The sequence below is a fragment of the Lissotriton helveticus genome, chromosome 12, assembly GCF_964261635.1.
Source record: "Lissotriton helveticus chromosome 12, aLisHel1.1, whole genome shotgun sequence".
In the NCBI taxonomy this organism is placed as follows: domain Eukaryota; kingdom Metazoa; phylum Chordata; class Amphibia; order Caudata; family Salamandridae; genus Lissotriton; species Lissotriton helveticus.
Genome location: NC_136073.1, coordinates 829,589,666 through 829,617,523, shown reverse-complemented (window position 1 = coordinate 829,617,523; position 27,858 = coordinate 829,589,666). Strand labels below are relative to the sequence as shown.

Sequence of the window (27,858 nt, the reverse complement as noted above, 5' to 3'; positions counted from 1 at the left end):
TTCAATAGCCACTTGTCGGATCAAAGGCCTTTATTCTTCCAAGTTAGCAAGTGTTGTCTCCATTACAGGGATTTGGGGTGGGTGACTGGGTACGGGTACAATTAATATGTTGGGCATAAAATTCATGTAGACAACAACCAGCTTTATAGTTACAGGCTCAGCAGCACTCTATACTGCGGGAATGTGTCACTGTTGCAGTTTGTCACTAAATTAACAACTGCGCCTATTTTTTTGTGTCTATGTATGAAACAAAAGAAACACAAAATGATCACGTAAACATGGGATTTCGAGAGGCCCTTCTTATACTTTAAACAGGAAGCACCTCCTTTCTCTCACTTTTTAGGTCTTGCTTTTGAGACCACAATCGCTGTTGCATCAGACTGTTTCTCCAAACAATTGTCTGGCATTTGGACAACTTTTGCTATCGTTAGTAGCCTTTTTATCTTGCTCAGAAGTGCGTGTTTGCCACATATCAGCATAAAATAAGTCTGCGATACAGCTGTGCTGCATTTACAGCTATGTACCACTAGATGGCGATGCAGCATAACAATTGCAGGGTGAAATAAGCACGAAAGTGAAAGCTTATAAAAAAAAGCACTCATGCCCGTGCTAGCGGGAGGAGCGGCGCACAGGCCATCTTTTCAATTAGCTTGCGCGCCGCTGCTCGCTCCTGCAAGGTGGATGCCACCACAACATGAGTGTGCTGAAAAGAAGCAGACGAATTGCTAAAGGTCTTGTGGAAAAGTAAATTTTGCCATGTTCTGTGTCCCTACGCCTCATCCATCATGTGTTATGTGTGCATGACCAATATGCATATGTTATTCCCCATTTCTGATTAAAGACGCAATTACAGTTGTGTCCACCTCTAATATGTTAGTTTCCAGTCCTCGTGAATACTACGAATATCAGGCCTATGTAAGTAATGTTGCCACGTTTCTCAGTGTGCACGTTATTCAATTATAAAGTCCCCGTTTCCAGGCCTCAAAAGGGCCCGGACCACAGATTCAGCTCCTGTCTCCTGAAAGCCTCGCTGAGGAGCGATACAGCCCCCACCTGTATCCTCGACCCTTCACTTACTTCCTGCCTTGCAGTGCCCGGTGCACCCCGGCTCTGCCTCTGAGTCTGCCAAAAGTATGTTATAGTTCCTGCTATCAGTTCAGTCCTCCTCCTCTGCATTCCTAAGCTACTGAACTGCATCAATAGTTTCCGTCATTGTCTAGCCTTCTCGTCTCCACGTTAGAGAAATACTGTATTTAATGGTCATTTAATATTCTTCACGCACTACATGTAGAATAATGCATGGTCCAGTCTTAGAATCAAGTTAGCTTTTCCCCTCATGACTTCTAGTTTATATCAGCATGTTCCCTAAACATTAGATACCAGATAGGGTTTAGGTACATGTCGTTCCGACCCTCCAGACTCTAGTCTCTGCTCCTAGAACAGAGTTCGTAGCCCCCAGTTTCTCCTAGTAACACGTCATTGCTAGTTTTCGCGCACCATTAGGTTAGAGGTCCCGGCTCCTTAGGTAGCCCCCTCCAATGTTTCCGCCCATTCATGACATATTCTGTTACGTTTTGCATCACATGTCTAAGTAAACTCCCAGTTACACCACTTATTACTGTTATCTCTCGCGACTGCTACGCGTCACGCCTTCTGCTCCACCCACTGTTACGCCTATTGCAATGTAATGCTATGTGTTTGCGCTATGTATATAAGTCAATGTTGTTATTAAATGTTAGCGCGCTCATCCCAGACCTAGCCCCGGCAGCTGCCGGGCCTTATTGTCCTATTCCCATGCAGGTTGTCCTGATCCTGTCCTTATGCTGTAATAAACCTGCAGAAACTCCTACTACCTCGAATCTTGACTCTTATTTATTGAGCTATCTGTTATGCTATAAGTCTAGTCAAAAATAGGGTATTATTTATTTATTTACCACATAATGGCGCCCGAATAGGGACTTGCCCTTTCCCCACGCGTCGGTGAAGCCACGCCGACCCCCTGACCCTCTGCAGTCGTGACGGAACCATATTGGCCAAGTGCAGATATTTCTGCTTCAAGTATCCCTCAGGCCCACGGAGGAGACGGAGGAGGCGGTCCAGCATCCGAACGAGACGGTGGAGGAACGCGGCGAGTCCCGACCAGAGCCCAAGCCGAGAGTCCAAGGTCCGAGGTATCCGGAGGTCCACCTGTAACTGAAGTCCGAAGTCCGAAGTCCGAAGTTCGTCGTCGTAGTCCAGTCCCGTCCGAGGCCTTCCGTTCCGTGCTGCCCGGTGAGTACCATTGCTGGGGTAGTATCTAGACAGGGTCAGTTTAAATTGACTCCTGGTCCGTGGGTTGGTGGTACCCAAGCCCACAAACGAAGTGTTCACCTAGGTGGATACGGGTCTTGATGCGTTCCTTTATGGGACCGGTATGTTCCGTACTGTTACAGCAGTGCATCCAGTAACTCTAGTCTGTTCCGTTCTCGAGAATTCTGTTCTGTTTTCAGTATTTTCAGGTAGTATTCTGTTCGAACTGTTATTTATAATGTTGTTTAATGTATTTCCAATGTCGTGGTATGCCTGAATTGTTTTCCCAATTGTTATTGTTTTTCGTGTATTGTATTGTGTTCCGATTCAAGTTTAGAATGCCGCTCTTTTCCAAGTTACGTCAGTTAAAAACTAGAAAGGGTCTGCTGGAAGCAGCAGTTCCTGTTCCGCCTAGGGACAGTCCAGGTCACTTTATGTATCAGAAACATGGCATAAGCGCCATATTGTATCTAGATTTATGGGTAGAGTATACCAAACAGTTAGAAGAAAAGTATAGATGGCCCGTATCGGGTACATGGGATGCCGAATGTATCATGCGAGTAGAAGAAGCATTATGGAAAAAGAAAGCCAGACAGTCACAGAAAGATGCCATCGAGTTATGGCGTAAGGAAGCGCATAGAAGAACGGAAAAGGAAGTCAGAAAGTCAGAGTTAAGTAGAGAATCCCAAGAACGAGCCCAAGAAAGAGAATTAATCGAGATAGGTGAACAAGTTAAAGCCGAACAGTCAGACAGACAGAGGCATGCCCTCATTAAGGGTATGTATCCTCTCCTTGCCGAAGGCTTGCCAAAAGCGACCCCAGAGGCACCCAGTAATTTCCCGCCACCATTAGTTCCGACCAAGCTACGTCACAAACCGACCGCAGCTGATATTTTTATTTCGTCCTATTTGGACGACACAGTTCCAGAATATGCAAATCCAGTTCGCGCTCCACCAGTCCCTGTAAATCAGGCACTTCCCGTTCCTCCAGGCACCGGAGTACCTGTTACGGTACCCCCGGGTCAGCCTGTCATACAAGTTCAGCCCACGTTACAATTACCGACCCTGCAAGCACGAAGAATGTCAGTCGACGATTCTAGTCTAGGGGCCGCAGGAGGAGGTCCTCCTCAAACCCCGCCGCCTCACAAGCGTTTATCAGCACTCGAATTACATGCTCAAGCATCACAGCGTACTCCTAAAAGTAATAAGTCTGTTACAGAAATCAGACAAGCCCTTGCCGAATGTGTCTATGACACAGTCCCAGGCGAGTATAATATGGTTTTATATTCCGTACGCGTAAGAAGGGTGACCGAGTATCTAGTCACCTTACCAAATATGAAAGAAGATCTAGACAGAATATATCGTTTCATCCGTACAGGGGATGATCCAGAAAGTATAGGCGAGATTATGTCTCAAAGGAAAGCCGAGATTCAGCTCATGATATTAAAGCTCCTGATCAATTGTTTAATAAGAGAACAAGATTACCCGTCTAAAGATCCCGCCGAAATGAGAATCCTGACAAGGTGGAGTGATAATATAGCCGAGGGTAAGCACAAGACCATTAGTGCCATGGAAAGTATGTACAAGAAAATTCGTAAAGAAATAATAAGGTTACACGAACAGCGTAAAGCAGCACAAGTAAGCGAGAAAGAAAGTATCTCTGATCCTGAAGAGGAAGACGAGAATCCCGCCAGAATAGCGTATGTAGGAAAATCCAGATTTCCAGATCGCCATTCACGTCCAGAACCCAAGTCTATTTTTCATCATCCAGCACCAGAACGAGGTTCTCTAGAACAAGTATTTCAAGCTACAGATCACATCCTTAAATCACGAGTCGGTTATAGCGAATTAAGTACCATGCACGAACAAGAACTAGCCCGATCAGCAGTCCGATGGATTACTGATTCTACCACTTTTCCAGACGAAATAGTGGCACAAATGTTTCTGAAACTGCCCCCAGCCGAGCAACGACTGGTGGGTATGTATATGATCCAGCACCTCATTACCCTGTATGAGGGTCAACATTCTGATCCAGGCCCGTTACACGATATCCTGAACGAGTTACTCCAGTATAGATGGAGAGGTCTAGGTACCGATTTAATTAGTGTCATTCTAGAACAGCGCCACAAGTATAGAACGTTCCTGAACCCGCATTTTGTTCATGTCTCACCCCCAGAAAGTAAACCATTCTACATAGACAGACAGAATCCGCTACGAGAAGTCCACCCAGTCCAAGGGGCGGGTGGCGTAATGCAACGAGTGTTTGTATACACTCCGATATCAAAGATGGAACTTCTTGAAATGAAGAAATTAATCCCCTGTCATGACAAAGATCCAGCGGGGTTCCATAGAGAATTAAAAGACATGCTCCGTATGGGAGAATACACGTACCCAGATATAATTAAAATGTTAAAGGTCCTGCTACCCGCAGGGGTGTATGAAAAGTTAAAGGAAAAAGAATGGGAGGTGGGAGAGAAAAAGATCGATTGGGCAGCTCTAGAAGCTGAAGACAAGGCACGAGTACCAGGTACCGGTCTTGGAGATAAATGTAAAGAATTACCAGAATTATTGATTCAAGTTTTACCCAGATTATTGACAACTAGAAAAGAAGACTGGGATGCAATCTCAGCCTGTAAACAGAAACAAGATGAGGATATTAGTGATTTTTATTCTAGATTTGAGAAATGTTTCAGTATTAACAGTGGTCTCAAGACAAGTAGTGAGTCATACCCTCACCTTTTCGTTACCAAATTAGTCGAGAATTCAAGTCCACAAATTAAAAATCGAGTTTTGAAAGTCGAAAGCACCTGGCAAGCAAATACTCCGTCCCAGATGCTCCAGATGCTCCAGTATCACCAGAATAGAATCAGAGAAGAGCAAGAACACGAAAGAAAACGTATGAAAGACACAAAAATGAAAGTGCTAGTTGCACAATCTATTCCTCACGACAGTCAGAAGAGGGGTCCGAATCAAGCCAGTCATCTTGCGGCTCCCGTTAAAGGGAACTGCAACTATTGTAAACAGCCAGGTCATTTTATAAACGAGTGTGCAGTTCTGAAACACAACATAGCTACTGGTAAGACTAAAGAAAGACCACGTCCGCCGAGACAAGAACAAGTTTCACAGACTCCTCAGTCACAGAATGCACCACAGACAGTTACAGTACCGCAGCCTATTGCTGCAACACAGCATGTTACATCGCAGATGTACCAGTATGCACAGTCCGAGTATCCAGAGTACCAGTCATATTCATGAAACAGCCTAGAGAGGGAGGTAGGCTTGCCTCTCATCGAGATACCTGTAGATCAAGAAGGTCCCTATGTTCACAGTCAAGTATTAGGGAAAGACAGAAAGTTTTTGATCGATACAGGGGCAAGTAGGACCACAATTAGTCATGCCGAAGTTCCAGGGGCTCCGCTCTCAGGCTCAAGAAATGTTTCCCTTGGATTTTCAGGAAAACCCATAGTTAATGAAATATCTAAGCCAGTTACTCTAGAAGTAGGTCCATTGTCCCGTACTACTGATCTGTTACTTACTAAGTCATGTCCAGAAAATCTATTAGGCATTAAGACATTGAAAGAATTAGGTGCAGTTATTTGCTGTTCCCCAGAGGGAATACGTCTGTTCCTACGTGACTTTAAGGGTCACTATGTATTACGAGATTTTGATTCAAGATTGTCTAATGTTCCGCAGCATTTATGGGCGCAAGGTCCAACTGATGTAGGTTACATGCAAATCACACCCTATCGTGTGACTCTCAAACCAGGTGTAGTGTTACCACGAATCAGGCAGTACAGATTGCCACCTGAGGCTGTAGCAGCCTTATCCAAAATTATTGACGAGCTCATGGCTCAAGGAGTAGTTGTAGAAACTGACTCCAATGTATGTAATTCTCCGATCATTCCAGTCATGAAGCGTACTGATCCAAATGCACCCCCAGTATATCGATTAGTGATTGATTTACGAGAGCTTAATAAATGTATTATTCCTCAGTACCCAGTTGTCCCAGACATTTCTTCCCTGTTAACAGCCATTGATTCCGAAGCCATGTTTTTCACTGTCATTGACCTCAAGAATGCATTTTTTAGTGTTCCAATTCATCCAGACAGCCAGTTTCTTTTCGGATTCTGTTTAAATGGAAGGAGCTATATGTTTACACGCGCTCCTCAAGGTTTCACAGAAAGCCCTAGTATTTACAGTCAAGCACTCAAGAGACAACTAGACAACATTCACATGCCAACTGACACTGCCCTGCTCCAGTATGTCGATGATCTACTGATCACAGCCCGTTCTGAACGTGACTGCGAGCGAGCATCACTTACAGTTTTGTATTTTCTAGCCGAGATGGGGCACAAGGTGTCACCTTCGAAGCTTCAATTCTGTGTCCAGCAAGTGGTATACTTAGGACACTTGCTGTCCAAGAGGGGTAGGCAGTTGACACCCGACCGTATCCAGTTAATAGCGAGTCTTCCCCAGCCCAGAACCCAGAAGGAGGTACGTGCCTTTATCGGCCTTACTTCTTATTGTAGACAATGGATTCCCCAGTATGCATTCCTAGCCAAGCCACTGATACAGTTAACGACACAGGAGGCAGCCGTATCGACTGTCCTCCCTTGGACATCTGAACATACACTTAGTTTCAACGAGTTAAAGAAAGCCCTATGTCAAGCTCCAGTTCTAGCTACACCGAACTACAGTAAGCCTTTTACACTTTTCGTTACTGAACGCGAAGGTACAGCATTATCTGTCCTCACACAAGATCAAGCAGGTCAATACAAGCCCTGTGCTTATTTTTCGAGCACATTAGATCCAGTCGCCCAGGCGTTGCCTGCGTGCCTCAAGTCAGTTGCAGCCACAGCACTAGCCATCAGACAAAGTGATTCCATAGTTTTAGGACATTCCCTGACAATACAGGTCCCACATTCAGTAGAAGTTCTTTTAAACCGAACACAAACTCAGCACTTGACAATTGCACGTTTAACAGGTTATGAATTGACACTGTTCCAGCCACACATAGAAATTAGACGCTGCAACGTCCTGAATCCTGCTACACTGTTACCATCAGTTAGTTCAAATCCAGACACACATGATTGTGTGGAAGTAGTTAACATTACGACAAAGCCAAGACAAGACCTGACAGATATTCCGTTACCAGATCCTGACCTGACACTTTATGTGGATGGTTCATGTATGAGAACTAGTACAGGAGAACTAGTCGCCGCGTATGCAGTGACTACTGACACTGAAGTTATTGAAACACACCGTATTGATACTCTGTCCGCTCAAGCAGCAGAGCTAGTCGCTCTGACACAAGCCTGTATACATGCCAAAAACCTGAAGGTTAATGTTTACACAGATTCACGTTACGCATTCGGAGTTGTACACGACTTCGGAGTACTCTGGCAGGAGAGAGGTTTTATGACTTCTCATGGAACCAAGATTCAGCATGGTCTCCTTATTCAAGCCCTGTTAGATGCCATACATTTACCGACATCTATTGCTATCATGAAATGTAAAGCACATACGAAAGTCACTGACATTATTTCCCAAGGTAATGATTTAGCAGACCGCACAGCCAAGCTTACAGCACAGACTCCAGACATTCCAGTCAATCTGACACATACTCCAGATCCGATTACATGCATGACAGTTAAGGACCCTACACAAGATGTCATAGATATCCAGTCACATGCTACTCCCGATGAAATCAAGAAATGGTCTGTACAAGGAGGGGTCCAGACAGATCAAGGATGGTTAACGAAGGGTAGAGCCACATGGTTTCTCCCCGATTCTATGGTTCAAGTCATTATCAATACCGCACATAGTCCAGCACATTTAGGAGAAAAAGCTATGTTAGACAGTATCCAGAACATTTGGTTCAACAAGCATTTACGAGCTGCAGCCAAACAGAAAGTCCGTACCTGTATGATATGTTGTCAGTTTAATCCAGGTAAAAGTGTCCCGGTGGAACAAGGTGGTTTCCAGCCCCCTGACCACCCTTTTGAGGTCCTCCAGATGGATTATATTCAAATGGAGCGATGTCGAGGTTTCAAGTATGTCCTTGTAGTTGTATGCGCCTTGTCCAGATGGACAGAAGCATATCCAGTCCCAGACTACACAGCCGCGACCACTGCCAAGCAGTTGGTTCGTGAATTCTTCCCTAGATATGGACTCCCTAGAGTCGTATATTCTGATAACGGCCAGCCATTCTCATCCGAACTCATGAAACATGTTTCCCTTTTGTTAGGGTACCAGTGGAAGTTCCATTGTGTACGCCATCCAGAAGCAGCTGGACTAGTCGAAAGGCATAATCAGACTCTGAAAATCCGTATAGCAAAAGTATGTAAAGACAAGGGTGTGGACTGGTTAGTAGCTTTGCCAGTCGCTCTGTTTTACATGCGTATGGTCGCACATTCCAGATCAGGTCTGTCCCCGTATGAGGTCGTTTTCGGCCGCCCCCCTAATATGTGGGGTACTCCTAGACCCCGAAGTATTACCGATGTTTCATGTAATATGCTGACAGATTACCTAGCTTCCTTGATGTCTGCCCTCAACTCATGTCGTTCACAGGTTGCCGCCGCATTTCCAGACAATACCGAGGTGGCACCGCACGAGATCGTTCCAGGGTCCCTAGTGATGATCAGAAATTTCGACAGATCAAGTCCGCTGGAACCACGTTGGAAGGAGCCACGTCAGGTCCTCTTGACCACCCGAACTGCCGTCAAGTTGGAAGGCAGGAAGGGGTGGGTCCACCTTTCTCATGTAAAACTTTTCAAAGGATCGAAACCAGACATTGCCAAGAACATTTCCCAGGATTCGAAGGATTGCCAGAACATTGTTTTGAAGGACTGTCCCGCACCAGACTTTATTACAACCCCTCCCTTGTTAGAGAAAACTCCACAACAGGAGTATAAGTTAAAGCTCAGGTCTAATAAGTCAGCCAGTTTGATTGTATAAGTCCTCCCCTAGGTGAAACGGTTAGACTGTTTCTGACATGTATAAAATAGACCCCCATAGTGAGAGAGTCAGTCAAAGCTCAATCACATGTATCGTTTTTCTGAGTTTCATATTATTCATCAGCATAATGATTTCCTGCACCAGCTATGCTTTCTATCTGTGTTTTTCAGTTCCTCATGTAAATATGTCTGCTCATGCTACAGTAGAGCACACGTTTAGTGATCTGCCTCCTCACGAATATTCATACCGCCTCGCCATGCGTAATAACACATTTATCCGTATGTTACATTATTCACACCAGACCAGCAATGCCACTAATTGTTGGGTGTGTGGTCGACTTCCCCCTTTCCAGACACCGAAGGGAGTTCTGCCACTCTTTCCTTATCCATTCTCACACAATGGTTCGTGTGGAGCATGGTCCACGTTAACGTCATCCTCAACAGATATGTCTTTTCTTAACAGTACATGTTTCCCAGACAAGCAAGGTTTCCCCCACAGAACAGGTTTAGATTTAGAAAATGAAGTATATAATTTAGGAAATTATTCGTCGAATTTTATGGTTCTGAATGTTCAGTCTGATACTACTCCAGACTCACCCGCTATTTCAGTACTACCAGTCAAAGGCGAATTATGTGTCCATAGTTATGGTTCTGTACATATAGGTCATAGTGAATGTACTACTGTTATCAAGTATAGTGACAGTGGGAAATCTATTTTCAAAGCTTCACGTCATTCTTATTTTATTTGTGGTCAAACTGCATATGTCCGTCTGCCCCTCGATTGGGAGGGAACCTGTTACATTGCTTTCCTACTGCCACCTGTTTTCCTAGCCCCACCTGACTATCATAGGAATTCTTTCTTAGTACACACTAGACACAAGAGAAATCTCCCGATTGTCGATTATACTGAAACCGCCGCAGAGCAATTCATTGATATAGATAAAGGTGTTTTTCCTTATTTAGGTACAGTTGTAAATAGTAAGCTCATTCGTAGGTTAACAAGAACCCTTGAAGCAGTAGTAGATGAGACTGCCTCCGCTCTAGGTAACTTAACTGAAGAGCAATCCTTTATGAGAATTGTCGTTTTACAGAATCGTCTCGTCCTTGACGTCATACTGGCCGATAGGGGCGGGGCCTGTAGAATTCTCGGATCCAGTTGTTGTATTTTCATTCCTAATAACGCGCCGTCTGTTTATTCAGCTATAACCAGACTCCATAAAATTGCCCATCTGTTACACCAAGATCCAGGCACCTGGACATGGTCCGGTTGGTTCTGGAATATAATTTCCGCCTGGGGTTGGAAAGTCCTGTCCTTTTTAGGTATTGCAGTAGCGATCATATTTAGCTGCTGCCTCTGTATACAATGTGGCCCTGCGATTTGCAGCATGTGTGCTACCTCTTGTATTCCCAGTCCCAAGCCCCGTTCTAAATCTCGTTCCAAGACAATTCGAGACGAGCAAATGGTACTGTATGAAATGATAGACGGTATCATGAATATTGATGTTTCCTGATGGAAACGTAGTGACAAGGAGGGAATGTGGAAAAGTAAATTTTGCCATGTTCTGTGTCCCTACGCCTCATCCATCATGTGTTATGTGTGCATGACCAATATGCATATGTTATTCCCCATTTCTGATTAAAGACGCAATTACAGTTGTGTCCACCTCTAATATGTTAGTTTCCAGTCCTCGTGAATACTACGAATATCAGGCCTATGTAAGTAATGTTGCCACGTTTCTCAGTGTGCACGTTATTCAATTATAAAGTCCCCGTTTCCAGGCCTCAAAAGGGCCCGGACCACAGATTCAGCTCCTGTCTCCTGAAAGCCTCGCTGAGGAGCGATACAGCCCCCACCTGTATCCTCGACCCTTCACTTACTTCCTGCCTTGCAGTGCCCGGTGCACCCCGGCTCTGCCTCGGAGTCTGCCAAAAGTATGTTATAGTTCCTGCTATCAGTTCAGTCCTCCTCCTCTGCATTCCTAAGCTACTGAACTGCATCAATAGTTTCCGTCATTGTCTAGCCTTCTCGTCTCCACGTTAGAGAAATACTGTATTTAATGGTCCTTTAATATTCTTCACGCACTACATGTAGAATAATGCATGGTCCAGTCTTAGAATCAAGTTAGCTTTTCCCCTCATGACTTCTAGTTTATATCAACATGTTCCCTAAACATTAGATACCAGATAGGGTTTAGGTACATGTCGTTCCGACCCTCCAGACTCTAGTCTCTGCTCCTAGAACAGAGTTCGTAGCCCCCAGTTTCTCCTAGTAACACGTCATTGCTAGTTTTCGCGCACCATTAGGTTAGAGGTCCCGGCTCCTTAGGTAGCCCCCTCCAATGTTTCCGCCCATTCATGACATATTCTGTTACGTTTTGCATCACATGTCTAAGTAAACTCCCAGTTACACCACTTATTACTGTTATCTCTCGCGACTGCTACGCGTCACGCCTTCTGCTCCACCCACTGTTACGCCTATTGCAATGTAATGCTATGTGTTTGCGCTATGTATATAAGTCAATGTTGTTATTAAATGTTAGCGCGCTCATCCCAGACCTAGCCCCGGCAGCTGCCGGGCCTTATTGTCCTATTCCCATGCAGGTTGTCCTGATCCTGTCCTTATGCTGTAATAAACCTGCAGAAACTCCTACTACCTCGAATCTTGACTCTTATTTATTGAGCTATCTGTTATGCTATAAGTCTAGTCAAAAATAGGGTATTATTTATTTATTTACCACAGTCTTCTCCTAGGAAAGCGCATGCGCACCTGCCTAGGCGAGACCTAAAAAAGGAGGAGTGTGTCTGTCACACAATATTGTCCTGTCCGCTATATGATCACTTCTTGGTTGGATAACAGATATTAAAGTGAGGTGGCGGGCAACAGGACTGCACATGCTTAAGTGATTAAACATCATACCAGCATTGTTTTATGATTTTAATAGGATGTGCTAATTTTGTAAAGTTTAATCTTACATTTTGTGTTTGTAGTTTTAATGACAATGTGTTTGATTCAAAACGTTTTGTTATTTGTCAATGAGCAAACACTTATTTTAGAAAAGTAACTCTCTACATATTGGTGTTCCTAAGATTCTAGTTACCCCTCTTAAAGCAGCTCTTCACAATGCTATTTGACGGATTCCAGAAGTAACAAGCATTTGCAATGTAATAGGTCTCGCATTTGCGGAGGGTTTAAGCTATTGGCATTGTAAATAACAATGGCGTATCATTTATTTGTTTTGATAATTAACACATAAATAAAAGTCATTGGGGCACATGCATCATTGTAGGCAATTGCGATTCCATAATAGCGATTATTCAGGAATCGCAATTATGGAATCGCAATTGCCTCTACATGTAGGTTTTGCTAAAATATTAGCGATTCCTACATATTCCTGAATTGCAAATTGTGATTCGCAATTTAGGAATAGCTTCCCATTCATTCCTAGAGGCCAATAGGAATGAATGGAAATTGCATGCACAATTTGCGACTATCAAATAGGTATTTGCAAATTGTGCATGCAATTTCAAGGGTGCAAGGGGGCCAAAAGCACACCCTGATGCATCCCTGAAATTGGCATATAATCACAAGCTGCGCGCACACATCCCCAAAGGGCATGTGTGTGTGCAACATGGCACTTTGCAAAATGCACTTTTGTGCATTTTTCAAAGTTTTTGCAAATTACCATCAACTTTAAATTGATGGTAATTTGTGATCCCTTTTGCGAAATCACAATTTTAAAGTGCATCATGCATTGCATTTAGGGAATCGTAATTTGCGATTCCCTAAATGCATTCGCAATTTAAGTAATCGCTAAATTTGCGAATCCCTAAATTGCGAGACTGCAATTGGGTTGATGCATTCCAAATACAAAAATACCGGTCGCAAAGGGGCAGATTCTGCTAATCTGCCCCTTTGCGAACGGTATTTACAATGATGCATGTGCCCCATTGTCATTTACAGTGCCAATAGCTAAAACTCTTGTAAATGCAAGACCGGTTTAATTTCAAAGAATCAGCTGCCATTGTCCTGGGCTTTTTGAAAGTGAAAGCACGCATGGCGCGCTGAATGCTGCAGGAAAGCATGTCATGCCTGCAGTAGGAGAAACTCCTTAAAGAAAATAGTGCTTACCGACTAAATAAGACTTACCATGTAACAACAGAAGTAAAAGGGCCATTCCTCATGAGAGGTTACAAATGAAGACAAGGCGGTACTTGGAGGGACTAACAAGCCTATTAACGACTAAGAAGCCTGCATTTACGAAGGACAATGACAAGGCAATGAAAAATATAGGCAGAGAGTGGGTGGGACTTCAAGTCGATACTCGAATAAAGTATGCTTCGAAGATGAAGAGGGAGCATCAGGTTTTAATGTCCCAGTGTTTCCTGACAGACTGAAGACTCTCCCCATCTTTAGCCAAAACACTTATCGAATATGGGATATTAGAATGTAATTAGAACTTCCAAAATATAAAGAACATTGCCTTTGCTGTTATCGTTCTGGAATATTTTTCTGTTTACGGAATCCTCTATTTAGGTCTAATGTGCTCTATATAAAACTGCTAGTGAATACTTTTTAAGTACACACTGAGATGTATGCTCAAGTTGTCTTTAATTGTACATAAAACACTTCTTTCTAGAAAGCCTAACTATGGGGTGCAGAAACTATTAATTTCTACTGGACTTTGCTTTTTCCTGAGGACTGATATTCCTCTTTTCAAAGTCTCCTCTTTCCCAAACAAAAAGACACTTTAGCAAGCTTCTCTGGGGTGCATCGAATGTTTGGATCTCTGTTTCATTAGAAATAAGGTAATCCTTTCCTTTGAAATCTACATAAGGGAACAACATCGATCAGCACTAGAGTTCTTACAAAAACTATCGACGAAAGAGATTTGTTATGCAGCTTTCAATTTTATAAAAGAAAGCTATGGGCACTATGAAAAGATTTGAAATATTATTTTAATATAATTTTACATGTTTTGTATACATCCAAGAAACAACTGTCTTACAGCTGGTAATTCTGATTTGATATGTTTTAAATAATTTATCATATTTTGTATAATGAATTGTTTTATTCTTTTATGGCGCTTTGCTGACATAAGAGAAGAAAAATGTGTGCTCTTAACTTCTTTCCCACTTATGACACCACTTTAAACTCTGCTTTCTTTGTCACTGATCCTATTGTACAGAACATGCAATATAGTAATTGCACCTATGTATATTTAAATAGCTGTTATTTTAATGATCTTTTTCTGTTCTGACTAAAAATGTACATGTTTGACATCAAATTGTTGTGCTGATCTTTTGTATATGTTGGGCCTCATTCTGAAAGGACCTGTAGTCTCATTTTAGCTGCAAACCCCCATGTGCATCCAAAATAGGAAAAGAAAACCAGGACAAATTACTCCCAACCAGGATGTTGGCTACCTCAATTTGCAAAACTAAAAAACTGTGCCAAATCATAGGAGCACATTCTGGAATGTCATTTCGTGCACCCGGGATTTGTTTGGCTTTCTTAATTATGTGCGTTAGTGGTCCGATTATCAGGATAACGACTGGCTCTGGAACTGATTTCCATTTAAATTAATTTGATTTAAAGTAATAGCCTGAAAGCTTACATTGACCTGACCCTCCTGCACTTATCCTGGTTCTGGTTCAGTATGCGGTACGTCTTGTGCAGAATGCTGGCGTGTATTGTTTTTCTATTGCCGATGGCACAGGGATAACCACACTACTGCACTCCAACTAGATAAAAAAAGTTACTCCTTGACTCTACAGGCTGTAATGAAGTCAACCAGTTGAAGTTTAGAATAGGCGGGTAAAAAAACGGCATTCACATTTAAAGGTAAGAGTCCTTATTCAAAAATAAAAACAACCTCCTAAGCTTTTCTAACATCATCTCTATTTTGCTCTTTCTCTCTCTTCACAACAACATTCTAAATGTAATCTTGATGACATCACAGGTAGGAATGTACCAAGAGGTAAGGGGGGCATCATGAAAGCTAAGGGACTAGAAGGAAGAGAAACATAAGGAAAGATCAACCCTTCTACCTAAGATATTACAAGACTGGTTACAAACTCAGATACACCAGAAGAAAGTACATCAAACTCCATAAATGTAATGTCCAGTCAATGCTAGATTCATAGAAAAGAACCACACTTTTATTAACAGGTACAAGGAGAGCATTTAGGATTACAACAGCTTAAAACAGAAAGTGCTAGCATATTCTGCGGCAGAGTTCAGATTACAAGCACTTTATAGAGGATATGTACTTGATCCTAGTTTTAAAATTAAAATTGAGCCTTATCACTAAAGTAGTCTTAGAGGGCAGTATCCGTGAATGTTGGGCTATCTTTGAACCTCATTAGCTTACCCTGGTCTTTGTTAGCACAGTCTGAGTTGATGGAAAAGAGTTACCGGGCAAGAAAATACAGTGTATAAAGATGACTGTGATAGGTTTGCCTCTTTGTTACAAAGGTTTCTAATTCTGGGAACAAACTATCCCAAACTTGCCAGATCACAAGGTTGGAATCATGGCTGCTAAGTTTCAGGTAAAAAAAATTCAATAAATCAATCCGCCAAACACCCAGATTTGAAACGTCAACAATGTTGAATGCTTTCATAGCCCTTGGAGTGTCATAGACTTGCTCACGATTACTGGGTGGCTTTGTTCCATTGGGAGGCTTCCAATAGATTTGGCAGTCTGTCAAGCCTTGAGCAGATCATCCAGGCAATCATGTGTCTGGTCCTTTCAAAGTGGAGCAGTTCATTTTTATTCCCAATCTGGGCCCAACAACAGGAGTCTCCCGAAATCCCGGCTAACCTCCAACAGGAAGGCAAGAAATGACTAGTACAGGCTCTGCCTATATTTCGACAGCCACACTCATCTTGTGTGAAGATAACCTGGCAACATCTTTGGTTCAAAGCACCTATATATATTTCACATGAGGGCGTAGGCTGGAAGCCTGAGCCAACCAAAGTGTTGAACTTTTAAAGTTCAAAATTGTACTCCTATCCGCATGTCCCAGTGTCCAACTTTTCGGGCCTAAATGTTTCAACGTACTATGGTTAAGAGATCAGCATTCGGATCTGCTCGTAGTCAGGATGTAGGTTGACCCGAGACGTTTGCAGCCGGGTAGCGGACTTTAGCATAGGAATGCGAGCCACAGACGAAAAATGAGGAGTTGTCTTTTCCTGAGCAGTGAAGGCTCACACGCTAAGCGTCCCGTAGAAACTTAGCTCCATGCAGATGATAACAAAAAGGTTTCATGAACCAATTCATACTTGCCAACATTCTTAGACCAAAAATAAAGTTGGAATTTTCCAGTTTTGAAACCAAGAATTACCACAATCATGGCATAACACAATGTTTATTTGTGAGATGAATGTCCATCTTTGGTTCTCTTGGTGCTGAAATAATAAATGTTTAATGTTACCCAAGTCAAAGGCACTCATTTTCAACACATGATCTTTCGCCTGAGTTTAACATCGAAGGAAACATTTTTTACATTGTCGGTAGGACCACGTGGCTTCTGACCCAGGCTGAATCCTGAGAAGTAAATGGCATGACAATAATTAAAAAAGCTGTGTGTATCTTGGCAAGAGATAAACTACCTAACACATCCAGTGATGTTAATCAGTAACTCTAGCATCGGGTGGAGCTCTAGTTTACCTCTTAACAGGTTACATTTGCAACTTCCCAGTAAAGCAATATGATGAGGCAGAGAAATCGGTCTGCAAAAAGCATTGCTTACCCTAATACTCAGATGACCAGGCAGAAGAGATAAATGGCAAAATATGCATGACATAATTGGCAAAAAACACAACCTTTGTGAGGTGTCTGTCCTGGATTTAACCTCGCAGCGCCGTCCATTGATTTAAATCAGTAACTCCTGAAGAAGTGGTAGCAGAATTTCACCTCTTAACACATTCAATCCACAACTCCACCAAAAGCTGTAGATTCTGAAGGGCTTCATTTCTGCCAACATTGCAATACCTTACCTCTTCAATCATTTCACTTGGCATGAATGTTGATTCTTATAGATAGTAGGATTTGAAACATTTGGCAGTGTGTCCCGAATGGCTAAAAATAGAAAGCGTTTGTTTCCTATAACCCTGTCACCAAACAATGTTCGTTAACACTTTTAAAACATTCAAATCAAAGGAGTTTTATTTGGATGTGACTAGCTATTGCAAAGTGAATTATTTTCTGACTGATTGAGGCATTACCTGTGTGGATCAATAAATAATTCAATAGCAATTGACTACATCTGGAGAAGACGCCAAAGTTCATGGTATTAGAGACACCTACAAGTTTATACTGGAGATTTAAGAAGATCGTCTCTTTTCTGAGCAGGGGATCTCATATCAATCTCGGGAATATTTAAATCTGAATGGAATTACTACAATAGTTTTTATATTGCACTTTAATGGAAAGCGATCTGTGTTTATAAGTCCACCACGGCTTGCTCCATGTTGCCCATGGTGTTTTATTAAGCGTCTATCACTTGTTGAGCTATGAAGATATCTAAATGCGGTTGACTCAAGCACTGCTTTTGGGCCCATCTCTCCCCATGACTAGGCCTTAGCAAGGTACCGCTTCATGGGGTTCTCCTCCCACTCGGGCAGGGTGGACAGTTTCTTTGACACCTCATCAGTAATTGGCCAGTCCCACGACTTGAAGAAGGGCACCAGGTTCTTCTGCACCTGCAGGGAGAACTTTTCCGCCCATAGGTTCATCTTGAAATTGTTCTCGTTCTTGACATCTTTCATCTTCTGATAGTCAGAGAAGAGCTGAATGAAGGGAGCCCAGCCAAAGCCTTCCTGCAACTGGAAGAAAGCAAAAGCCAGATTCAATCGCTAGCACGTTGACTATCTTTCAGCGCTCAAGAGAGCCATTGTAAATTACCCTCAATAAACAACACCTGCAACTTAATCTAGGACCATTTGAGACTGCAGCAATGTATTTTCCACGTAGGATAAGCTGCAGAGGAAATTTGTATAGTACGTACATGATGAAAGATGGCAAAGTCCAGGTGTGTGCAGGCATATGGAGAGAGAGGTAGTAGCCCGTGTATGCATAGGGAGACACACATGGAGATGGTAAGAACAGAGAGACCCTGTGCATCCATGTTCACTACCCTTTCCATGATAATAGAGAACAGCTGCTACATGTGTAAGAAGAGGAATATTACATTAGCATAAGGGAGTAAAGCATAGGTCCTGCAAATCCACAGGAATATTTTCAGAATACCCAAAGCCTGTAAATGATTCACATTTACAGTAAAGGTATGTAAATCTATCTTCTGTTGTTAGCCACAGAGCTTTGCATCTTCTACAAAGCTGGGATCTACAAAATTCCTCAACTGTCTTGTACAGAAGGCATTCAATCTGTAGAAGGTCTCAATCCCCTGGTGCAAACACTAACAACACTTAAAAAAATGCCACAAATATATGATCCGCAAACTGATATTCTTCTTCTGTACTAATAGACTGTGGAAGAATTTCTACCTCTACAGCACACCTGCACATTATCTTCTGAAATTTCGAATACAATTAGAGCCAATATTTCCAGGACTTATTGCTCACTTGATGAACCAACTAATCAGTTGTGTTCCACTGCTGACTTAAGGGGTCAATTGGAGATTGACAGCAATGAGCCTCCGATACAAATTGGCAGATGCCCTGTGCACACACATCTGGAACCCACCACCTCATCAACAGTTCAGACATGCAGGTTTTCTGGAAGACATAACCTTTACTGACTCCACCATTGGGAAACCCTTACCCCAGCAGAGCTGTTGGCATACATGGTTTTTGAATGCTTGGCCTATTTTCAGAGGGATCTTACAATTACATTGGCCATTTTCAAGACTGGCTCTGGCATGCACAGCATTGCACTACTACATGAGAATTACAAAAAAGTCCCTTGTGTGCTGGTAGAAAAGTCCCAGTTTATCAGGCACTCCCTTTCTTATCTTCCAAAAACAAACCCTGCTTTGCGAGTTTTTCTTCAGAACAAATATATGTTGCTGACTTGTGTGCCATACTGACTGAGCACCTGCATTTTACTGAACTTCAAAGGGCCGCTGATTTTTAACATGCAAAAACAGGATTACAGAATATTAAAATTAATTAAGCCTGATATATGCGTTTTTATACAATCGTCCGTCACTATTCAAGGAGGAGTCATTACAATTCTGGTTATATTTCCTCTAATTAAATACACACTCGTGGAGAGTCCATATATATACATAAGGGGTGAAATTGCACATATTTGCTCCAAACCACCACTTCCTGAAATGCTCCCACGGGTGCCCACTACTTACGTAAATCATTGGTAGTAGCGGGAAGGTACCTAAAGATGAAGCGTGAACTGGAAGTGGATGAGGAACATCTTTTTAAAGACATATCTTCGCATGGGTATTGGAGACTAAATTACCCCATCTTTCTCTCAGATAGTGTTGCATAGATAGGTGCACAATGTCATCACACCACATACATCTAGCCAGTCTTCCTGATACTTTTCATACAATAAATGTGTGCATAGGGAGGTGGTATAAGGTGGCTCCCTCAAGTTCCTCCCTTTACATGTGGATTGGTCAACCATTGGCCAGTGGGCCTGCCTTTGATCTTGTTTTTCCACTAAGCAATCATCAATAAACATGATACTAAATGTGCCTTTAAATCCTAGTTCACCCAGGTCTAGCCCTGGGATTCTAAACTTTGATTAAGCCTTCAACCATGCATTTTAACTTTATCCTCTAGGTCCCAAACCAAGCTACCACTTGAACCTCACTTTGTGTAAACAAAAATCATTCATTCCACCCTTTCTTCCCCTACAGCAGTAACAATCCTACCTTTCAGCTGTTCCGATTATCTGTTCTTAACCATATAAGATGATCATCTGTACTTAAATATCCAAAAAGTATCCTCACTTGAACAACGATATCTATATATTTACCATCAGGTATGTCTCCAAGGCGGTCCACACGGACCAGTCCTTCAGCTTTGCACCGTTCTTGAGGAATTGCTGTATTCTTTCTTCCCTGGACTTCGGCGCAAGAGCTGGATGAGCTTTATCCCTTTTAATTCCGAGAACGTTCTCATGTACATAGACAGACCACAGATTACAAGTTGCTTCTGTGGTGTGAGGTGGGATTTCCCACTCACGTTTCTGCTGGTTGTGTCCCAACTCGTGAATCGGGCCCCACAGGCCATTGGCTGTGATGTGCTCCGCATTGGTCAGCTCTTTCGCGGAAGGCAAGTGGCACATGATGGGATAACCTGCATGCATCCACCCTGAAGACAGAGAACAAAGACAACAGTTTAGTTTTTGATAGAGGTAACAATGCTTTATTTTACAACAAAATAAGACAATGGCATCCTTGAGCAAGGTTTTCCCTACAAGCTGGTTCCAGGCCAAAATTAAAGGTTAGTATTTTCAGTAATTCTTTTACCAGTGGAAAAGAAGGTAAAATCATTATAAAAAATCATAGATAGTATCTTTCGGTCAGAGTAACTGATTGCTAACATCTGAAGGCAGACCCATGTTTCTGAATACCACTAAAGTGCTGGGAATCCTCACCGGGGCACACTCATGGATTTGAAAGCTCACATTCTGGAGACCTGGTAAGAAAAAGTTATCTTTATGATGATTCTAATACTGATAGTCTACAGAAAGTCTAAAAGTCGCCTGATTAGTGATTACATAGCTGGGAACTGCTTCAATAGTTTTTTTTATTGAGTGCACTGTACACCTTGTACCAGAAACTTGGCAAAAGATTGGAAGAAATGTTCTTCTGTCCAGATGAAAATCTAATTCCTCAGGAAGGAAAGCTGAATCACTCCGGAGCAACCCATAGTCTTGACTGTAGACAGTCTACATTTCAGGAACGCAGTGAGCCTGAAGCCCTCCATGAACTTGACTGAAGTGATGGCGACTAGCATGGAATGGAAAAGCATTAGTCGGCCTAATCCCTGAGCTAAGTCTTATTTAACTGCAGGATGACTGTCAGTGGAACATCTGAAGAAGGTAACTCAATCACCACTCAAACACTGAGGATCAAGAGTCTCCAGGTGGTCCTTTGGGCACCGGTGGTCAGGGCTAATTCTGCACATGTACCTGGATCCCTGCATCTGCCTTTTGCATGGAGAAAGAAATAACAGTGTCCACTAAGCAGGGGATTTGGTGGGTGTTTCAAGGCAATGTCTAATATTAGAAAATTTCACATTTCATCGTCTTCTGTGCTTTCAGGCATCTACCGGGAAATCCACATGTGCCGAGAGTCTTATGAAATGGAAGACGAGGTCTTCAAGACCCAGGCACTTAAGCAGATTGATGTTAGGATGGGGCGTGGAAGTCTCCTATTTTCCATACTGAGAGGGTCCACCCTCTGCAGAGTCCTGTGTAATATTTACAGGATGTCTGAGAGCCTGACCTAGCAGAGCTAAAATCAGGCTTCCAGAATGACAATACGACCAAGGCTTTTCTTCACATTCTGAATGGTAACCTGGATCAGTTTAGTCAGAACCAAGATTTGTCAAAAAAGTTGTTCTCCATCAGTCAACAGATGTCTCCTGGTCTGGGCATTTGGTCTTCTCCTTAAGAAGGAAGGAAGGAAACTGTTTACACATGTAGGTCTTGTGTGTCTCAAAGCATTGATAGTTTAACACCCCAAGACCTCCAAAAACTCTGTGAAGGACTTTTTAATAGATTAATAATTCACAGATTAACTTGGCAGAGCAAGGCTGATGATGTCTGTTTTCAAGTTCTGGGGTCAATATGATAAATCATCAGAAACATATTGAGGGCAATAGCTCACTCCTACTTTTGCTTGCCACTAGAATGCATTTTGTTAGGCCAAGAAAGCACTTTTAACTCCAACAAATTTATGGAGAAAAGATTTTTTTAATCTGTTCCAAAAGAATGCTACTGTGAGCCCACCAGCAGAGCACTTAGGAGTTAGGCATGCCCATGATCGGTGGAATAGTAGGTGAAACAGGCACTGTCTAGAAGGTTGGCATCATGGTCCAAACATCTCACAATTTATAAGAGAACTTGATTAACAGGAACAGGCTCAGACTTCTAGTCCATTACCATATCCCTGGGAACAGCCTTCTGCAGCTGCAGGCAGTGCACATGGAGATCGGCATATTATGGCTAGTCTAACCGGTTCTTACTCTGTTTTTTGGATGTTACTTTCAACAAACATTTGCAATGCAATAGGTCTCGCATTTGCGAGAGATTAAGAGATTGACATTGTAAATGACAATGCCTTTTAGTTATCTGTTTTGATAATTAACACATTAATAAAAGGTATTGTCATTTTCAATGCCAATAGCTCAAACTCTTGTAAATGGGAGACCTATTTCATTTTCAAAGTAGCGGCCGCCATTGTCCCGGGCTGCGTGGCAAGTGAAAGCGCTCATGGCACGCTGAATGTTGCAGGAAAGCATGTTGTGTCTGCAGTAGGAGAAACTCATTAAAGAAAATAATGCTTACAAACTAAATAAGACATAGCGTGTACCAACACAACACAAAACAAATGGCCAGTCCTCATGGGAGGTTACAAATGAAGACAAGGCGGAACTAAGGAGGGACTAACAAGTCTATTAAAGAATCAGAAACCAGCATTTACGAAAGACATTGACACAAGCCAATGAAAAATATGGGTGGAGAGTGGGAGGGGCTTCAAGTCTATACTCGAATACAGCATGCCTCGCAGAGCATCCCATGAGCCACCCAGGCTCAACCTAAAAAGGTCTTGTTAAATCTACTTTGAGGGTTGTTTATTGAGAATCTAAGTCTCACTTGAGTATGCCTTACATGGCACTCATTAAGGTAAGTTTACAAGTGGACTATTCCATGGAGCACAAAACTGGCCACCAGATTCTGGATCTTGTTAAAGTGACAATGGACTGCACCCAGGCCTAAATCAGCATCCTGTTCAGATAGCATTAATTCTCCACCACGATTCCGATGTACTTCCTCTGGTCCTTCCAGATGGCCACATGTATGTGTCATTCAGGTCCACTGTATACAGCCAATTAGTGTTCTAGAAATCTGATCGGCAAGATCCTCAACCACTCAAGCAGCTTGAAGTTTGGCGTGCAGGTAGAATTCAATGCACTTGTATGAAAATTAGGGGTGGGTGGAATTTGCGTAGTCGCGCCACGCAAAGCTCAGCGAAATGGTAAAAAATCTCCACCAGCACGCAAAAGTTCCGCAAACACGCGGAATTGCTTGTTCCGCCCATTCGCGATGCTTTTTTCCTGTTCGTGAACACTGTTTGCGTGCTCGAGGAGAAATATCTCACGAACACGCATTTTGAAAGCTCAAACAAGCAAAAAAATTCCCCGTAGCGCGGAATTTTTGGCAATTTCGCGTTCTCCGCGGAACGCGAAATTACCCAAATTCCGCAAGTGGAATGGAATTTACCACCCAGGCCTATTGAATTGATGATGATGCAAATCCACATATTTCCGTTCCATACAAGAAGGTATGACACACTTCTCATCTGAACAAGAATAAACCGCTTGACCTTATGCAGGTGTTAACAAGATGGGGATGATCCTGCCTGGCATGGCTGGGGTAGCTGTAGCGCTCAGCCATCCAGTACAACTGAGAGCAACCATAGTTGTATGTCACTTTATCAGGGTCTACAACATCGACATTTGAAAATATTGTATCCCCATATGCCCTAGCGTTCGATCACTAAGGTAAGTATACATAGTTAAGTATAGATTTAATATTCTCAACTCAATATCCACTTATCATGAAAATGTTGTGGTAGTTAAAATATTACAATTTTCTTTGTAATACAACTTGCAATGTAGTGGCTCTCACCGCCTCACGTAGCTCACACTTGCATCAACGGTGATTGGGGTCGACTGTGGATGTGGAAGGAGGACCTGCCTCCGCTGGGGGGGAGTGTTACTCCAGAAATGTAACCGAGGACATCAGAACTCCATTGAAGTTAGTGGGCCCTCTTTGCCACTGTTAAAGCCTGGTAAATGGAGAAAGTCTTTCCACTGACATGCCTACTTTTGTACTTTTTAGCCAAGTCCAATTAACTTCTGGATCCTTTGGGACATTCTGACCTTGAAATGCTGACCTTCACCACCTGAAAAGAGGACTGGGGTCTGGTTGGTACCCAATTCAAGTTACTCAGAAATGTATTCACGATTTTGTCTTTTTTTGTACATAATGGGGACAACATCAGTGGAGGTATTGAAGATGTTTTTGCTTTCAAGCGCACAATCATTTTCATGGTCCCCGGGCACAGAAATATACCACAGTGTAGCTGCCTGTCCTTCCCGCTACTGGCATCAGATTTTATATCTGGGTCCGGAACACGGTGAGTCTAAGGATAAGATGTTGTGGCTGAGGGATCCGCTGGTTCATCACCAGTCCTTTTGATAATATTGAGTTTCCAAGAAGCAGGGCCGGAAGGCTTAACTGGACTCGCACAGTATTATCTCTGGGATAATCAGTAGTGCAATACTGCGGTGGACTGGGAGCAAGTAGTCCTGAAGTAGATAATATTTCCGTCCCAACCTTTAACTTGGTACTTGGAGCACCAGGAGTCAGTCAGAAATCAACAAGGAAAGTAAAATTGAGGTGGATCCTACACCTTGATCAGAAGAGAGCAGGTGAAGTTTATCCACTTTAAATTACAGCAATTTCTGAACTAAGGTTCAAAACTTCGTATCCTCCTGCTACAGAGCCCACCTTCTGTGAGGGGTGTCTGTCGCTGGAGACCTTTCGAAAAGGTGCTAATCGGGGAAGACATTTTATTGATGTACGATTCAGAAAAGGGGGTGGTGATGAACAGAGTGTCTGAATTAAGCAGACCACTCTTACCCAATCCAAAGATCAGGGCTTGATCCATCACCGTTATTTAGCTCACTGCCCCATCCCAGCTCAGAACCTGGCTATATGCAAATTAGTCTGTCCCTGGCCCAGTGCATCATGGGAACAGGGCAGACCAAACTACCAAGCCAATTCTTCACCAGAAAGGAGACAAGCTACCGGGGACCGGTTTCTGGCATTTCAGCCTCGTCGGCCCGGCTTGCTTGAATCCTGATGGAGCAGTGAGCAAGGGACTCATGTCTGAGTATACCCTGCCACACCTATAGTGGCCAAAAACGATTCAGAAAAGGGGGTGGTGATGAACAGAGTGTCTGAATTAAGCAGACCACTCTTACCCAGTCCAAAGATCAGGGCTTGATCCATCACCGTTATTTAGCTCACTGCCCCATCCCAGCTCAGAACCTGGCTATATGCAAATTAGTCTGTCCCTGGCCCAGTGCATCATAGCCAAGTTCTGAGCTGGGATGGTGCAGTGAGCTAAAAAAACGGTGATGGATCAAGCCCTGATCTTTAGACTGGGTAAGAGTGGTCTGCTTAATTCAGGCACTCTGTTCATCACCACCCCCTTTTCTGAATCATTTTATTGATGTAGGCTGCAGCAGTTTGACGCAAAAAACTACCAATATTATATTCTGCCACTCCATAACCCTACTAGGTTTAGACTGGAAGTGGGCCAGGACTGGAAGAGAAGCAAGAAACTGATATTTCCATGGTATTTCTCCAGCCCTGAAAGTGCCACCTTGCGAAATAACAATCCTGCCTGGTATCTAACCTGTTCAACTCTGGAAACATTCCCTTGGTTGCTACCTCAAGTGGAACCCATTTCATGTCCTCCACTTAAGAGTACAGATTGTCACCAAGTTGCATCGGACAGGGTGGGCAGATGAAGGGAAGAGGGGAAGAAACCAGGCTGAACAAAGGAGAAGGGAGATAATGCACTGGGAGAGGAAGCTGACACAAAGAGAGAGAGAGATAATGGTATATATAGTGGAGGGTGAAAAGAGGAGAATTAGAGCATGAGGATCAACTGAAGAGAAAGACGGAGAGAAATACAGCGGAAGCACAGCACAGGGAGAGTGGGAGGGAGTGTGAAACAGAAGGAATGAAAAAGCCAGCAACCCTCAAATGGGAAAAAACTAGTATGAATTAAATGAGTCAAAAAAAAGGGCAAGGGAAACAAAGTTTAGAAAGACTTGTAAAGAGAAAAGGGGAATGCACCAAGCACAAAAGATTATAAAAAACTGATTTTTATTTTTTTATTCAAAGCTGATTCATTCATAGACAAATGTTGCCCCTCTTTTAATGGCTTTAATATCTAGATACTGTGAACTATGAAAACAACAGATAGTAGAGACATCTTCTAGTAATCTGTTTCTTTGTACCAGTCAATTTTATATTGAAACAAGTGCATTCAAAGTTCCATGCAGAGTATAAAATTGTGTTTAAACTGTGTTTGAGCCCAGGTCGTTCACAATTACAGGTTTAGACAGATTGCACCCAGTCAGGTTTTTTGCAGACACAATTTCCTCCAGGTTATACATGGAGAAAACTGAAAAAGAGTGTAGCAAGGGGGAATGTGGAAATAACAGTAACAAATAACAGTTTCTGCATGTTTAACCAATTTTTGCAAAACTGAGAATCAAGGGCAAAAAGCATCCTGGTACAGAGCACAAACGCAATTTTCTGGCCATTTTCTGCACCTGATTTGAACTCGGCACCCAGAAGCAAGATACCTCCCGCACATGAGATTGACAGGTTTCTAGAGCCTGTGATTGTGAGATTTGATTACTTTGGATCTCTTTAGCTTGCCACTTCCAAATGGATTCTCAGTCCCAAAGCATGACTGAGAATTTACTAGGGCGGGCACGAGTAGAACACAAAGCGCGCACACAATTCATTCGTCCTTACACACATACGGTCTACTAATGACAACCCAGTACTCACCGGCTGATATCTGAACGTCGGTGACAAATCTCTCAGGCCTAGGGAAGTGCGGTGAGGAAGCCGCTAGCTCCGCGATGGCGCCCATCATTCGGTCCCATAGAGCAAGGACAACATCAGGGTCCTCCATTGCGCGAACATTATCAGAGGGAAGCGTCAGGATAATGTTTTCTGTGGCCAGCTCTGCCCATGGTGATGGATAATGGCGGATGGTTGTCTGCCAAGCCGACTTGCTGGTTTCACCTACAAGGGGAAGATTATCATCATCTTCCTTTTGGATGTTAAGGAATATTAGATGGATTTCAAACATAATGTAATACCTCTGAATGGAAATGGCACAGTTCATAGCAGAATCAGAGTTAAGCGATACACCTAGTCCCATAGAAGCACAGAGAATTCTGATTCTCCATCACAAACATAGCTAAAAGGAGCGGCACGTGCAGGTAAGAGTAGTGGGGCGGGGGACTTGACAGATGACAACAAGCGAAAATTACCTATTTATTTAATTTACCCTCGTCGCCGTCTGTCGATACCCCCCCCCCCCCCACCCTGCCCCACAGCTCTTACCTGCACCGGCCGCTCCTGATAGCTAATATCCGGTCGGCTGTATTACAAGTGCTACAGACTATAATGCAACGGTTGTCAAGATATCTGTCATGTCTATGATGGAGAATGTTTCCGGCCAAACTCTAAACCAGGTCCTCATTTGACATAGGCATTATGCTGTCCGTGTGAAACCCAGGTCTGGTAACCGAGTCGAAATACTTTTTTCTACTTTGTGGCATGTACACATTTGAAGTT

The 27,858-nt window shown here is 43.0% G+C and overlaps 1 protein-coding gene across 1 annotated transcript in view; it reads right to left on the bottom strand.

Moving 5' to 3' along the window:
• Positions 1–15,377: 15,377 nt before the first annotated feature.
• Positions 15,378–27,858, bottom strand: part of LOC144798971 (TRPM8 channel-associated factor homolog) — a 31,673-nt gene continuing 19,192 nt past the window's right edge. Inside the window, exons 6-8 of the mRNA XM_078670111.1 lie at positions 27,061–27,300; positions 20,206–20,543; positions 15,378–18,071 (exon numbers count right to left, since the gene is read on the bottom strand). Coding sequence (XP_078526237.1) covers positions 17,820–18,071; positions 20,206–20,543; positions 27,061–27,300 — 830 coding nt within the window. The 3' untranslated portion in view covers positions 15,378–17,819. The remainder of the gene's footprint in view (positions 18,072–20,205; positions 20,544–27,060; positions 27,301–27,858) is intronic.